Source organism: Carassius carassius, chromosome 35 (assembly GCF_963082965.1).
Source record: "Carassius carassius chromosome 35, fCarCar2.1, whole genome shotgun sequence".
Taxonomy (NCBI): Eukaryota; Metazoa; Chordata; class Actinopteri; order Cypriniformes; family Cyprinidae; genus Carassius; species Carassius carassius.
This window is the reverse complement of record NC_081789.1, coordinates 16,389,882-16,405,744: the sequence shown is the minus strand read 5'-3', so window position 1 is coordinate 16,405,744 and position 15,863 is coordinate 16,389,882. Positions and strand designations below refer to the sequence as shown.

Genomic DNA, 15,863 nt, shown 5'->3' with positions numbered 1-15,863 from the left:
TTTCAAGCTTGTATGTAAACTTTAGTGTCTTGTCAAAATACCAGCTCGGCAGCACTTGTTATTGAGATCATCTTTGCGTATTTGTGGATGTTTCGAAAGTTTGAGTGTGTTTATGTTGCGCGTGCTTCAGTGTGAGCGAGCGCAGATTCGTGTCTCTCGCGCGAACTCACTTGGATAGTTTGTAGGAATAGTTAATATTGCTAATCGAATTTTGTTTACATACTTCGCCTTCATGCTCATGTTTAGTCCTAAACCAGCCTAAGTAAATATTTTGTTTCATGTCTTTTAAAATGTTTATTCCTCGAGCCCTGAGTTTTGCACGAGTGAGTTTTGTTTCCTACAAAACGATGTTGTTTACGATGTTTATGTAAAAATGTTGTTTTGAGTTGGAGTACACGTTGAACTTATCAAGTACATAAATTTTTATGGGTCCTATTTGATGAGGCGTGAACTTGCACGTGTACCATGGTCATTGAAATCAGTCAACTGGTTTCCTTCCTTCCCTCCCTCCTTATATAAAGCAATATAAAAAGTTATATAAAGCAGTCATACCTTTTATAACTGATATGATGTCAACATCATTAGTGTACATCACTTGTCATCTTTTTATTAAGCTCTCACCCACAGACTGGGTGTTCCTATTAGGGATAGTTCAGTGTGTGGCATTTGTGCAGTTGTATTGGGGGAGGTGGAGGTCCTAATGTCTCTAAAACAGAGAAGCAGAGGGGTCCCATCTGTTTTGTCACTCTCTAGAATTCCTCCCAACTTGTGAGGTACCAGTGAGCGCCCCAGACGTGAGCTGCTGACCCCTGAGCTCCCCCACCCTTGACACAAAGAAATACTCTCCCTTGGGAGTCTTAAGAGACTGGTAAAGATGGCTAGTATTTGTTTTGCCACCATTAAGTTATTCAGAAAAACTCATGCTGATGACTTCTCAAGGAAGCTACAATTTGTGCACTCTGTTGGAAGTTTGCATTTAGGATATTGATGCAAATTGTTCCGTGTGTGATGGAACAATTTGCTTTCAGTTTAGGCAGTTTCCTGAGCGATCATATTTTCCACTCGTTGACTTAAAATAAGAGGAATGATTCACTCAAAACTGCGAAATCATTTTCCGAGGGTGTTTAGGATATTTTTTTTAATGCCACTTAAAGTTCAAATAAAAGGTTTAAATTAATTTATTTTTGATGCCACAGACCCCCAAGTATGATAGTACTGTTAGATGTGTGAAGTAACTTATTTTAACCATTTTAATCAGTTTAATTTAATCTTATTTTTATTTATTTATTTATTTTCTAGCACTCCCTTTTCCCCCGACTCCAGCTGAAATCCACTTGATAAACCAGTAAAGTCAGAATTATTGTCTGTCTTAGATACTACATTTCACTTTGGATGTGGATAAAGTAAACTTGTACTCTGTAGCTGTACATGTAGTGTTTAAAGATCTTTGTCAGTGTATTTCTAATTTGGAAATGCATAGCATGACGAAGAGAGTCCATACAGCTGTATGACACAAATCTTCATCTCCACCCTAATAATGTAATTTGTGATGACTCGTGACGCCTCATAAGGTGTTATAGATTTTTCTGTCTGAGTTGGTTCCTCTGGGGCTATAACGGTCTGGACTACATAGACACATCTGGGATAGATAGACTATTACAGAATGTGTCGCCGTTGCCAGGGGAGAATTCCTGTGGGCTGGAGACATCGCATTATTTATTTGTTTAAAGTTCTCGCCGGCTACCCTCCTCCCACATCAGTGTGCGCTCCTATTTGGGATGAATGTGTTCTCTGCATGGGTTGCGGTTCAGGAACAGAATGTCTCTGGCGTAGCTGAACATCTAGAGTGATGATCTGCACAACACACGACTCCCTCCTCCCCCTGACTGCAGTTCTTAAGGGCTGACCAGCAGGGGGAGAGTGGAGTTGTGGAGCCTGGATTTGATTCCACTTATCTCGCAAGGGTTTTTACACCATCTTTCGCAGCCTGTTATCACAGGTGCACTTTTTTAGGTGAGGTACATGCTGCGGATTATCATCTGGATGGAAGCCGTGAGCTGGAGGGGCAAAGTCAACACTCTTGCATAAGATCAGGTCGGGATTCCACTGTTTGCTGCTTTTTGAAAGCAGGACTTCGAGAGTGGGGAGTTTGAGAAGTTTGTGTGTTTAACTTGTGCTACATTAAACTGCAATGAGCCTGCCGACAATGGATCTGGTTTCAGAAGTCTGCTGCTTTTGTGGCCATTCTCGCTTTGTGCACGAGATTTATTTCCGCCTTCCTTAGTGACTGCTTTAAGAATACCTCATCAGTGCTCTGCCTTTATTGGAATGGCAGCCCTGCATAATTTATGCTCTAGTGTGAACGTTTCACCTGCTCAGAGCTTCTGGGATACTTCGCCGGTGACAGCTTCTGTCTGGATGTGAAATCCAGACCTGCTCTGTAGCAGATTTATGTGTTTCGACTGCTCACTTTTTTTTTTATTTGTGAGATTCTCGCTCATATTTCTAGTAGCTGCTAATGTTGGAGTGCAACAGGACAAGCTCCAGATTGACATCCAGCTGAGCCCCCCGCATCCCCCCACTCTCGTTCCTGGGATTAGCTCGTCGTTATTGTTTCTGCCCGTTAGGCAAGATTAACAAATCAATGTGTCAGGTAGGCTGCAGTCAAGAGACAATGACCCACTTCTAACACCCAGGTTTCTCCCTCTCTCTCCCCCCTCTGTCTCTGTGCTGTCCTCCCCCTATCTCCTCACTGACCAGAGTCCTTAATTAAAACTCCTCTGCTTGCTAGGCATGCAGTCCTCAGGGATTCTTTCTTTGTTAAATGAAGGTAAACTCAAGTGAGGACGAGTAGCGGATATCATGTGCAGGTAGTTTCTTGTACAAAGCGTGAGCGGATTGTTTCTTGAAACATGACAGTAGGAAAAGGCGCAATGTAATTTACTAGTCAAATGAGCAGATTATGATGAATCTTCACCTCTTGGGTGGCCAAAGTCAAGTGTCAAGTTCTCTCTCGTCACCTTGCCGTTTATATAAAAAGATTTTCCTGTGGGCTTGTCTGTGCAGAATGCTGCTTGTTTTCATGTAAGGGTTCACGCTCACCAAGCTGGCTCTGTTCGCATGCAAATTAAGACAGATCTGGACACACACTGTTTGCAATAAAAATAGATAATGTCCTTCGCCTGTACTGCTGTTTTCAAGCAAGTCAGCTGTTTGCTGTGTGTTTTGTCCTGAGCATGGCACAAACTATTATGTAACTTTCCAACTATATTTCCTCTTGTCAGGGTTGCTTTCGACTGGTGATGCATGAGCAGATAAGTTTGACTTGTAGAAGATATTGTCAGGTTCAGATGAAGATAAAGACTCCCCTTTTGCTTTTCGGCAGTGAAATTTGGCACAACACAGACGTGCCTTCAATGTCTGGCACATTTGCGACTGCAGCGCTGATGTGTGAAGTTCTGCTTGCAAACAAGGCAACTTGAGTGAAAAGGAAGTGTACACACTCTTGTCTAAAGATTAGAGATGAACAATATGAATTGCCTATTATGGGCAATAACTAAAAATCAAATGAAAATATCTAAATTAGCTTTGTATAAATTCCAAAAAGTATAATTTAGTAAAAAAAAGGCTACATAAAAAGGCATTTCAATTATAATGTGTATTTTTATATATATATATATAATTTGCTAGGTAGCATTAGTTACAAAAATGCATTATTGTAAGTCAATTAATTTGTTTTTAAATACAGTGGCTCCAAAAAGTATTAGTTTGTTTTAATAAAGCCACCAATAATCAAGTGCCAAGTTTGATTAATAGACAACAGCAGACTACTATGGAGTTATATTGTGTTAATCACACTCTATATGGCAGGGATGATTCAGTGTCATTTTGGCTTTTGATTTTTTTTTTTGTCATAGACCAAAATCATGAGCTGTATAATATGCCTGTCACGGCAGTCTTGTCTCTTTTTCCCTCAAAGTGGCTTTCTTGCTGGGAAAGCAGTGAAAACTCTCATCCCTAAATCAAACGGTTTCCTCCTTTCCCATTTACTTCCTTCCTTCCATTCTGCATGTTTCAGCAGGAACGTGTCTAAGCTGTGGAGTGCATCGAAAGGCTCATCCTGAGGTGAACTAGCTTACTGTGGTTTAGAGAAACAAATGAGTCCGCAGCCGTCAGTATCAAATGATGGCTTTATGTAAACGCCACTGTGCTGCACCGGCTCTGACCCTTAAAAGCTGGTGGGCACCGGCTAGACTCTTCCTGCCAATGGATTGATTGCTTTTATTGCTCAATAAGCAACCTCTCCACAGGAGCAGCGACAAATGCAGTCTTACATAAACATGTTTACTGTGCCAAGCTGTACACACATTTACTACAGAGTCTCATAAAATGCATTTAGCAGCTGTGTAAAGTGTAATTGGCGCTACCAGTTCTGGGATGTTGTTTCTTTTTTTTTTGAGTGGGGTAACCTAAATTTTCTCTCCTCCCTAATGTGGCTATGTAATCAACCCCCATCCTAATCAATGTATTTGTCAAAGCGATTGGATTTAGAAGTGGGTGAAGGGTTTGGTAATTGTTGACTTGCACCAGAGGGACGTGATTGATTGCTTCCTGTTTTCTTCACTGCTCAGAGGCAGCATAAAGCGCGGTCAGCTGCTTGTTTGGAGAGTAATGCTCATAGCCTGTATTTGAAAACCTCACTGGACGTTTAGCTGCTATTAGGACAATAACAGCACTACATGGAACGATAACATCTAGGCACTACTTGCAATATCGGTACCATTTCCATAGCAAAACAAATTAGCTGATGGACAAAGGCAGATTGCATGAAAGTACAACTTTCATTTTTGCCCTTTTAGCACTCTTGTAATGCTTTTCTGTATTTACTTGTTACCCACAGATCACCAAACGTTAGCGCCATGAGCGGGGTTCTCAAGAGGAAGTATGAGGAGGTGGAGGAGGACCCGTGCTACTCTTCCTCCTCCCCTTCCTCTCTCTCCTCCTCTGCCTACTCGGAGTGGGACTCAGATGGGGAGAGCTGCTACTCCGACACCCTGGATTCAACCCCCAGCAACCCCAGCTCCCCAGCAACATCCTTAAACAGTGAGTTTTCCTTCTTGAAGTACTAATTTATTCTCCGATGAAGGTTAAGAAATGGTTCTTATTTGAAGGAAATACAATAGTTCACAAAAATTTAAATTTGCTGAATTTATTCACCTGTAGCCCATCAAAGATGTAGAAGTTTATTCATCGTAACAGATTTGAAGAAATTAATCATTACATCATTTGCTCACCAATGAGAGTCCAAATAGCTGATACAATTATCACAATCCACAAGTAATCAACTCCAGTCAAACAATTTAAGTCTTGAAGCAAAAAAGAAAAAGAAGCTGTGTTTATGTAAGAAACAGTTTGGACTCATTCTGACGGCACCCATTCAGTGCAGAGGATCCAATGGTGAGCATTTGATGTAATGGTCTAAATTCTCCAAATCTGTTTTGATGACGAAACATACTAATTTACATTATGGATGGCCTGAGGGTGACTAAATTTTCAGCAAATGTTCATTTTTGGGTGAGCTATTCCTTAAACGTGGAATCGTCAAACTCCCATTTCCCTTGTTATTTCTCATGCTTAAGGTTCGTAAGGCTTATCTTAACCAGGTGTGCTACCTGATAAGGTGATATTGAGATACGGGAGGGTGCAAGAATAATTGCGTGGATGCAACTAATTACACAGGATGTTTTGATGCATGCCCCATTCACGAGGTCACCTCCTCCAGGCCCTTCATCCAGGTTCTTGGGGTGAGTCAGGGTAGGGAAAGCAAACAGTTGTGAGTTTCCCAGGATGGCAGGGCAGGGAGCCAGCGAGTGTACCATGTGACAGAGACAGAATGAACGCAGATCTTTGTCTGAGCACTGGGCATGAACCCAACACAGGTGCTGAGAAAGGAATAGGGGCGCGGAGCAGGAAGGCAAGGATGAAGCGGAAAGGAAACGATACGGCTGTCTGCTTAAGTTTATGAAGCAAAGTCAGAGAATGGAGCATTGTCAGGGTAGACGGCATTTTTAATTTGAGGGGAATGAGAATAAAGCTAAGTTACAGACATATGCTTCCATTCTAAAGTTTGTGGTCAGTAAGTGTTTTTGTGATGTTTTGTCAGGATTCTTTGATATTAGAAAGTAAAAATAGAAAGTTCAAAAGAACAGCATTTATTTGAAATAGAAGTCTTTATGAATGTCTGACTTACCCTTTAGATCAGTTTAATGCATCCTTGCGGACTAAAATAATTTGACCCAAAAAGACCCAAACTTTTGAACAGTAGTGTACAGTCTGCTCAGTAGCTTGCACATGTCTAATATTCACAAACCATGATTTCTGGAGTTTTTTCGATGTATTTTCAGTGTTGCATAATGATTGGCACCAACACACTCAAAAGTACAAACCACTGAACATGCTCTTTGTCTGTCCCTCATTGACATAAAAACATGCCTCAACCCTGACTAAGAACCATATAGTTTCATTTTCTGATCATATTAGATGGAAAAAAAGTCACCAGACTTTTTGCATAACTTGTTTACTCTTACTCACCAATACCAACTTGATAATACATAAAACTGCTTTGATCTTTAAGCAATTACATGGTGTTGTATTTCAGAGATGGTCTTGTCTATATATGAGGGCATATGAGATTTTCCATCATAACCCCCCGTCCCCATTAGATGAGCAAAACATATTTGCACAAGCTTCTAGACAGGAAAACGTGCAAGGATGAGTTCCCACCATTGCAAGTCTAATATAAACCAGCTGCAGGGACAGTAAGATCAATCTCCTTCATTCCTTCAGATAACAATCGGTGGGCTTGTGGCCCTGAGGGAGAATGTGCTTCTCTCTCTCTGAGACTAACAGTTGGACATCAAGTATTCCTGCACAGAGGACAAGGAGTTTGAGTAAAAAAAATGGTTTTCTTGTTTCAAGAAGAGAATTTCTCCCTTTGAGATGCTTTAACCACTGACATTGACTGATTAATTTGGTGAATGCAGAGTTTTGGCTGGTTGTTGGAATAATTTGCAAGGAATGTTCAGACAGATGGCCCGTCTTGTATAAAGTTATGAGGTTATTAAATAGCAACTGCCTTGAGTGCCCTCACCACTTCCAAAATCCTCAAACTTCCAGATCATCCAGCCGCTGGCTTGTGATTTTGGATGCTTTAGTCTCCCGGCACAGTTCAGCGCCAAGAGGAAATTCCTGGGTGGATTGTTTGTCAGACACGAGTGAAGAGGAATGCAGTTGTCTTTGCATATGACTGGATTAGACCGAAAACTATTAGCTGAAATATTTGCACATCTGTTCTGATGTTGAGCGGTGGAATATTGTGCTTGTTTTAATATGACTGAATGGCACTGAGCTGATTTGCTGTGTGTAGCCTGCCATCTAGTGGCAGTTTAGTACATTCGCAACAATAACGTTAATGTGATCTTGATGTTTACACAAGAGACTCAGCCACTCCAAGTCTTCCCATTAGGCTTGGCACACTTCCTACTCAAATACTCCCCGATGAGATACTAGGAACAGAACTTTCTTTCTTTCCCCACCCCACCACTCTCTTTTCTCTTTCTCAGACATATGCTCTTAATTGTCCATTAAGAAATTCCAAGCATGAATTCCAGTGAATGTATTCCCCCACTGTTTTCCACTTAATGTTTTCTTTTCAAGTCCACCACAAGCCTGAACGTCTTTATATTTATCCTCTTGTTCTTTCTCTCTTTCCTCAGCCACATCTATCCTGAAGAAGGCCAAGCGCTCGCGGCGAGGCAATGTGCAGTTTGACCAGGTTACGGTCTTCTTCTTTCCTCGCTGTCAGGGCTTCACCAGTGTGCCCAGCCGGGGAGGTTGCACCCTTGGCATGGTGCAGAGGCACAGTGCCCAGCGCCGCTACTCAATAGCGGAGTTTGCCATAGCACAGCGCCACCTACGGCGAGAGAAAATCAAAAACCGATTGAAGGAGGAAAAACTGGAAGCTCTTAAGCTGAAGGTATTTTTGAGTTTAATTTTCTCAAATTGTTGTCGAACATGAGAGGTTTTAAAGTTGTAATCATGTAAATATCCTTTTTCTCTGTGCAGCTTACCAAAAATGGTACCCAGGAGTCCGAAGAGGCTGACAGGTTGACTATCGATGACATCCCAGAGGATGAAATCGACCTCAGCGGAGTAAACTTGGATGATGGCTCCTTCTTGCATCCCTACCCCTCCAAGAGAAGATACGCCATCCTTAAAGCCGCTGGTGTGAAAAAGATCGATAAAGATGAGAAGCGTCAACTGCATGACTTGCGTACGTCGAGAGAAGACTGCGGATGCGACTGCCAGGGCTTCTGCGAGCCGGAGACCTGCAGCTGTAGTTTGGCTGGGATCAAATGTCAGGTGAGCGATTCAGTCCCGACAGACTTCCTTTTAGACAAGGTTATGGCTGATATGTACAGATATCATTCCTGTAGCTCAAACTGTACAGAATGATGCCAGAAACATCAAAGTCATGAACTAACCAAATCTGCCAAATCATATATATGTATATGTGTATATATGTATATGTGTGTTACATTTTTCAGTAAGGATGCATTAAAATGATCTAAAGTGACAGTAAAGTCATTTATTTTATGCTGCTGAAAATTCACAGAACTAAATGACACTTTAATATATAAACAGTAATATTTCACAATATTAATGTATTACATTACTGTATTATATTTATGTGATAAAATAAATGCATTTTTTACATTTATTAAATATTCTTTCAAATTTTCTTAAAATACTATTAAAATCAATTCAAGTAAAATAAGCTGAAGTCAAACACGTGTCTTTAAAAAGTATATTATAATTGTAAGTTAAAGTGCCACGTGTAATTGTATTCTAATACTGAATTCTAAATGCACTTTCTTCATACATGAATGTAATGTTTCATGGATTTGCAGATGGACCATTCATCCTTCCCATGTGGCTGCACTAAAGATGGCTGTGGGAACATGGCAGGCCGCATTGAGTTCAACTCCAGCCGAGTTCAGACCCACTACATCCACACCATCATGAAGCTAGAGCTGGAGAAGCGTTTGGAAGAGCACACCCCTGAGAGCAAAACCCCCTCTGAAGATCTCCCAGACTGCAGTTCTCCAATCCACCCAGCAGAGAGCAGCACCACACCAGACAGACCCACGTTTCACTTCAACTCGGAGCTAGTAGCCGTGGGAGAGAACAGCTGTAGCAGCGACATGACCGATTCGTCTAGTTCTTCAGGCCAGAGCGAGGACTCCGAGTCCACCGGAAACGCTCAAAGCGAGCAATCGCCGCTAGACGTCGACGAAAACGGACTTACGAGAATCCTAAGCTTTAGCGACACCGACAATGAGGACTGTACTGTTAGGGAGCGCAACAACAACAACAACAACTGCGACTACCAGCAGAAAAAGAGTGAGTCCACAGGCTATGGCATCTTCAGCGCGACAGACGACAAGTTTAGCACATCACAAACGGACAACAGCCGCATGGCCATGTCTGAGCTCCTAGACGAGAACGCTAATCAAGCAAACGCTCTGTTCAACAACTGCTCCGTCCCCCACACACCCTCGCCCTCCATCGATCACTCGGCCAGCTACATGGACCTGAGCCTCTCATCCGAATCAGACCTGGAGTTCTTCGACGGCTTTCCTTGTCTTGGGCCGAGCTCGTTGTACAACTCCTTAAAGGAGTACGAACACGTGGACAACTTCTTTCAGTTCCAGTCGCCTACTTACCCCAGCCTCCCGCAGGCCGCTGACCCGGGCACATGTCTCCTGGAGTCTCTGATTGGCTTGTCGGATTCGGTCCCAGAACCTCCGGCAACCTTCACGGACAATCAGATGCTTGAAGATGCCATGAAGCTTTCAGTGATGGAGTCTGTTAAAGTCTAACGGGGGCTCTTCTGTGCTAATGAACTAGGGGATTGTAAATGAATGCTATATGTTTTGTTTTTCTCTACTTTATGAATGGAGACCCTCCATCCCAGGGTATCAATATTTGCATTATCTGCCTTTATGATGTTAGCAAAGCATTAAGTTATTATAACAATCTTTATATTCAATATTGCCATTGCTGTGGCAGCTAACATTTCAGTTCAGAAACAAGCCTGGCCGACTGATTTTGGATATTTGTACATAAGAACTTCTCACCTACATCGGTGGTATTATCAACATTTACCATTACTATTAATATTGCTAAGGTTATTTATATGAATCCAGAAGGGGCACCAATGGGAGTCATAATGCTGATTATGTATCTCAGGGACTTTTTCTAGCTTTCAGAAGCAATGCATTTTGACCATCGCTGTTATTTGGCATTTTTTCAGAGAATTTCCACCAAAACAAACAGCATTTAAATGGCCCCCTTTTCGAGGGGCTTCTGTCTCAGTCGCTTTTTGGACTTGAGGTGGTGGTCTGTACTTATTTTGCAAAGCTAGAGGAAGACTCCTGTTTCACAAAACGGCTCCTTGGGATTTTTAAACGGTACACAAAACCCCCCCGAGGCTCCTCAGTTAGCACTTTATCTGTGAAAAAATGAACCAATCAGAGCGCAGATGGGTCAATGTCACGTCGGCCCCATCGCCTCTGAATCTGAGATTGTTTTCATGCAATTTTTTTGGTGTTGGATCATCAGCACAAGGTGAAGAAAAGTGAACAGTTTCCTTCTTTTAATTTATTCTACACGCCGCAGATATCGCATAATGCAACTGTGATATCTGTTGACCATTATTTCGAATTGCTTTTATTTATTCGTACCGATCTATTTATTATTTTTCTCCGAATGCCAGCTGATATTATCTGAGCCACACTGTGCTCTTGAGAAGTGGAAATAATGCAGCTTGTTCACGTTTCTCACCTACATAAACCTGTGTGAAGCACGTCTTTGTTTCAGCTGTGGAGGAAGGGGCACCAACTGCAAAGTATTTAATAATCTATTACTATGAAGTAACACTTTTGGTTAAGTTATTTCACGTTTAGCTTTTCAGCATTAGAGCTTAATTTATTCATGGTTCGGGCAATAAAAGAATAGTGTGCTTAACAAAAGAAAAGTTGAGTCTTTGTGCCTGTTAACACAAGGAACCGCTTGAAATGATGCTGTATAACCTACCTATTGATTAAAAATAATCCAGTGACGTTGCCTATGATATAGAGAATTAACATTTTGTAACTATGTAGATTTGAGAGAATTCTAATCTGTTTATTGACAAATTATTTTATTAAGGAATCCACGTTGTTCTTCAAATATCTAAACATTTGTAATATATTAATAGAGCTAAATCTACACTTGAAAAATGTATTCTGGCCAGGCATAAAGTGGGGGTTTACTTGCAATGTAACTACCTAAACAAATTTACCAAGATTGGGTGAACACAACTGACAACATGAATTGTGGGTAGAAATTAAGTAGTTTCAAAAACGTTTTGTTGACAAAACCTGCATATATTATGCAAATTTGTGTTGCCCATATTCACAGTGAAGAAGTTTGTATGTTTCTGAATGAGTTTTGAGGAAATGAATCGATGTACATATCTGACCAACCACTCCTCAGCTGTCGGTCCAGAGATTATTTGACACAATAGGAGCATTTGCATGCAACACCCGTTCATTTGTCTCAGTACTACATGCATTTAGAGCAAAAAATGCACAATCAGAAATGTATTTGCTTCATTTTTGCCTTCATGTGCTGTTCTTGAAGCATTCATTGAGTGAAGCTTCTTATTCCCTTGTAAAGATGCATCACCTCATCACCATGAAATGGATATGATTGATATTTATTAGTCATGATTGATGTATGTTTTGATCTCTGATGCTTTTCAAAGTGTTTCTTACTTCTGCCTTTTGTTGTATATATTTTCTGCTTCAACGAAACTAAAGACAAAACCAAGCTGTTCTTTTATATTATATATTTTCACGCTTAACAGTTTAAAACTGTTCATTTCATTCAAGTCATTTGACAGTAGTTTGTCCCTTCAAAATAAAAGTTAAGCTTTTTCTTATGTTTGTCTTGTTCTTTTGTGTATGCGAGTGCATGCGTGTTTGTAAATCAAAAATATGACCACTGAGTCCTAATATACAAATATATTTAGAAAAAAGTTACCTTAAAGGCCAGTCTTTGAATCCCCCCCCAGCTAAATAAATTTGCTTTAAAGCCATAAACATTCTAGCACTCCTGATGTTTTCTTCCCATTAGAAATGTTGTTTGTAGTCTTCTACAGCAGCACGCACCACCTACAGTGAGACCAGTTTCTTAAAAAAAAGTGATTCCTCATAAAATATAAAAATTCTAAAATTGCAAACTATACAAATACACTGCTTTGTCACTAAAGAATTAAACCATTTGGTTGTTTTTAATGACACAAAGAATTCAAAACGACTTCACACATGATACATTTCCACCTCTTTCTAAACGCTTTTATTTCAATAAATACATGTACTGATGAACTAAGACAGAATTAATGTAAATTCACGTGTCCAAGAGTACTGAAGCTAACGTAGCTCCAACACATTCATTTGACATCATATGTGAGCTGATCTTAAAAAGGAATAACTTAAGAGTTTAAGGTGCATATGAGTCAAATAAGGACACAGAATATATTTTTTAATAATAATAAAAAAAGTGTTAACTGAAACCTGTGTGAGTGGTCAAATTTAACACTCCATGCTGTTCTGTTGCCCTGCCAAAAAATGTTTTGAGCAGCTCACATTGTAGGTCAAACTAATGGGGAGCTCCTGATTATTGTAAAAAGGTCCGACTTTCACCACGGTACAGCTTATAGTTCACAAACATGGGGGAAAAAAAAGTCATTTCAAGAAGGGCTTGATTTGACTTCTTACACCCTAATTTTTAAAAGTCATTCTAATACTGCAATCAGCATCTCAAATACCTCTTCAACATCATCTTTTATGAAAAACACTGACAATAAGAGTTCTGGAAAAAGTATTTGTGGTCTCGAATTTTGTTTCAGAAATTGTGATCATAATACAGTACAGCTTACAAAATCATTTGGAAGTGGAGATAATACAGCATGGTCTCCATTTTTTTCATTGATTAAACTGGGTTTTATTGTTTACATGCTAAGTATCTAGTTACCAAGTAAGTCCCTCATTAATTATAACCGAACCAAATATACCTATGTAAATCACATTGCTAAAAAAACATTGTGACTTCTGTACTGTACTGATCAAAAGTAACTGGACTACGTCTAATGAACTGCTAAACTGGCTTTATAAACCCATCACACAGTACTGAAAATCTGAGGTTTGCATATTATTAGGCAGAAGTTTAATTGTACATAGTTGCTGCATAAGAATAGAGCCAGTGCTTGAGGATCAGGCTATAGCCGAAGCACATGCTCATATACATAAACAGCTCCAAAAACCAAAGCGGAGAATGCACTCTCATTATGCTATGGCTTTACAAATGCTGGCGCTAAAGCTGCTCAGACATGCTCAGCGGTCGACTGAATCCTGAATCTTCCTCATTTGAATCTGGATTTGAATCGCTGTGTTCACACTACACACAAATCCGATTTAGTTTCTAACCAGTATTTTAGGAATGACATTTTTGTGATCGAACCGCTGATGAAATCTGATGTGTATGATGCCATGAGACTTTCTCAACCAACAACTGAGTGTAAAGGGCTGTTCACACAAAGCATGGACACTAATATTGTTATGCAACCCTCTACACCAAAAAAGCACCACCCCCAGTCCAGTACTGTTATTTAAAATGACTAATATGCATTCAAACATGGTTATCAAGTTTATTTCTAATTACTGAGGTTCTATTTAATAATACTTAAGTATTATAATATTGACTGACTGATTAAGAGTGTACTTTCAGATATTTAAAAAACAGTACCATTTTACAAACGTTTATATATATGTGTGTGTGTGTGTGTATGTGTCTGTCTGGCGAGTAAACTAAAGAAATGTACTAGCCAATGGCGATTCAATTGCCAAGGTGTCCGTAGAGGGTTGTATTAACTTCATAGTTATCATTCTTGAAGTGAACAAGAGGACAAAAATTTTAGCCTTGGTTCATATCATTCATGACATCTCTTAAGCTTTAGACCAAATGAGACATTTAGGACCCCACACTGTCCGAAAGCACTGTCTTTGAAGTGATGCCATAGAAGATCCATTTCGGGTTCCCGAACGAACCTTCTGAAGGACATTTTTAGAAACGAAAGAAATTATTTTTACTTTGAAAGAACAATGGAAAGCATCCGTGGATGTTAAAGGTTCATGGAATCACAGATGCCAATAAAGAACTATTTTTAGAGTGTATATAAGGAAAGAGATAGAAATATTGACTGGTTTGTCAGATTTTACCATTTAGACCAAAAAACTGATTTGAATCAGATTTCACACCAGATATGGATATGATTCGGATCGGGTTTGTAAACAACAGATTTCATGTGTTTTCTGTTGTTCACACTTACAAAAAACCAAAACCGGTTTGAATACGGATTTGCCAAAAAATCGATCTAATTGATCTGACCTCCTCAAGACCTGATACTGGACCACTGGACAAACATCTGATCCAACAATATGCATCTGAACACATATCGCCATTTGACAGTCAATCACTGAACAGACAGAATGATTATGAAGATGAAGAACGAGAAGACAAGGCTTCAAAGTCCTTCTCCAAATGCATTTTATCAGTCCACCCAGTGCTCAGACCTCACTGCTGACGGGGCAATCTGAGGCACTGAATTTACATACAGGACCATGTGATCTGTCTGGAGGAGGCTGAATGTTCTCGTACAGCTCCTTGAAAACCATCCGAATCACACTGACGCCTCCAAACTAACCAGAAGGGAGTTGTTAACATCATTTTGAAGAGAATTCTTCACAGATTTGTTCAGAAAGACCATGTGAGATGTGAATTATGATCATACAGTAGCAAGCGACTGCCTGGAGGCTTTACTGTGGTACTGCGTTGCATAGTACTGATATCCATTTGTGCTTGTGTTACGTCTTTGATATAATAATCTTGGAATCCAAGATTGGATACAGAGAAATGTCCTCTCTGTTTCTCATTTAGCACCATGAGATGTCTTCCATACGCTTCGACAGCAAATCCTACACAATGTGTGTTTGCTGTGAGTTTGTACAGGTGACATTGAGATCGGTGAGCGCAGCAAGCCCCTGAAAGCCACACGGAGCACAACAGGTGTACGTCGCACACTGTCTTGTCATGGAGGAGGACCCCTGACAGAGAGGAAGGCACGTGGAGGCAGATGTCAGGGCTCACGTTCCTCAAATGTGCATTTCCTGCAGCGAGCGGGCAGGTGGGGTTATTGCTTTGAGAGTGTTTCCGGGGCAGCTCTGGCTGCAGTATCCGCGGTTGAGCAGGGGCTGGTCGGGGGGCTCGGGACGGGGTATGAAAATGGGGCAGGAGCGGGTACGAGCGTGGCTCTTGTGGCCTCCTGCGTGACAGATGAGCTCGTTGACGGTGCCCAGAGGAGGCAGATGCCGCTGCCAGCGCTCCAGATGATCCTCTTTGTATTTAATTGAATACCAGGTGAGGAAAATGAACACAAAGCCCACAAACTTGAGGCTGGCAGCCAGGCCGAAGTACACGAAGCGGAAGGAAGTGACATCGTACTCCCAACATGAGCCGTGAATGCCGCAGTCCTGCTGCCAGAGCATGCAAGTGGTGTCAATCACTGCACCAAAGTAGATTGGTGTGGGGATGTAGGCTGCAGACATGGAAAAAGAAAAGAATTGTGGTAAAAGGAAGATTGAATTGTTAACTTCCAATTGCAGTCACTTTGTAGTTCTGTAAGCTTGAAATTTGATGCT

General features: G+C 40.7%; 2 protein-coding genes across 3 annotated transcripts in view; one reads left to right on the top strand and one right to left on the bottom strand.

Moving 5' to 3' along the window:
* csrnp1b (cysteine-serine-rich nuclear protein 1b) overlaps window positions 1-12,046 on the top strand; it is a 131,408-nt gene extending 119,362 nt beyond the window's left edge. For both annotated transcript variants that reach the window (XM_059524618.1, XM_059524619.1), the window contains 4 exons: window positions 4,901-5,103; window positions 7,776-8,035; window positions 8,125-8,421; window positions 8,970-12,046. In XM_059524618.1, the coding sequence (XP_059380601.1) occupies window positions 4,901-5,103; window positions 7,776-8,035; window positions 8,125-8,421; window positions 8,970-9,941 (1,732 nt within the window). In that variant the 3' untranslated portion in view covers window positions 9,942-12,046. The remainder of the gene's footprint in view (window positions 1-4,900; window positions 5,104-7,775; window positions 8,036-8,124; window positions 8,422-8,969) is intronic.
* Window positions 12,047-13,800: 1,754 nt separating this feature from the next.
* Window positions 13,801-15,863, bottom strand: part of LOC132116054 (solute carrier organic anion transporter family member 5A1) — a 55,879-nt gene continuing 53,816 nt past the window's right edge. Inside the window, exon 9 of the mRNA XM_059524617.1 lies at window positions 13,801-15,760. Within this exon, the coding sequence (XP_059380600.1) occupies window positions 15,318-15,760 (443 nt within the window). The 3' untranslated portion in view covers window positions 13,801-15,317. The remainder of the gene's footprint in view (window positions 15,761-15,863) is intronic.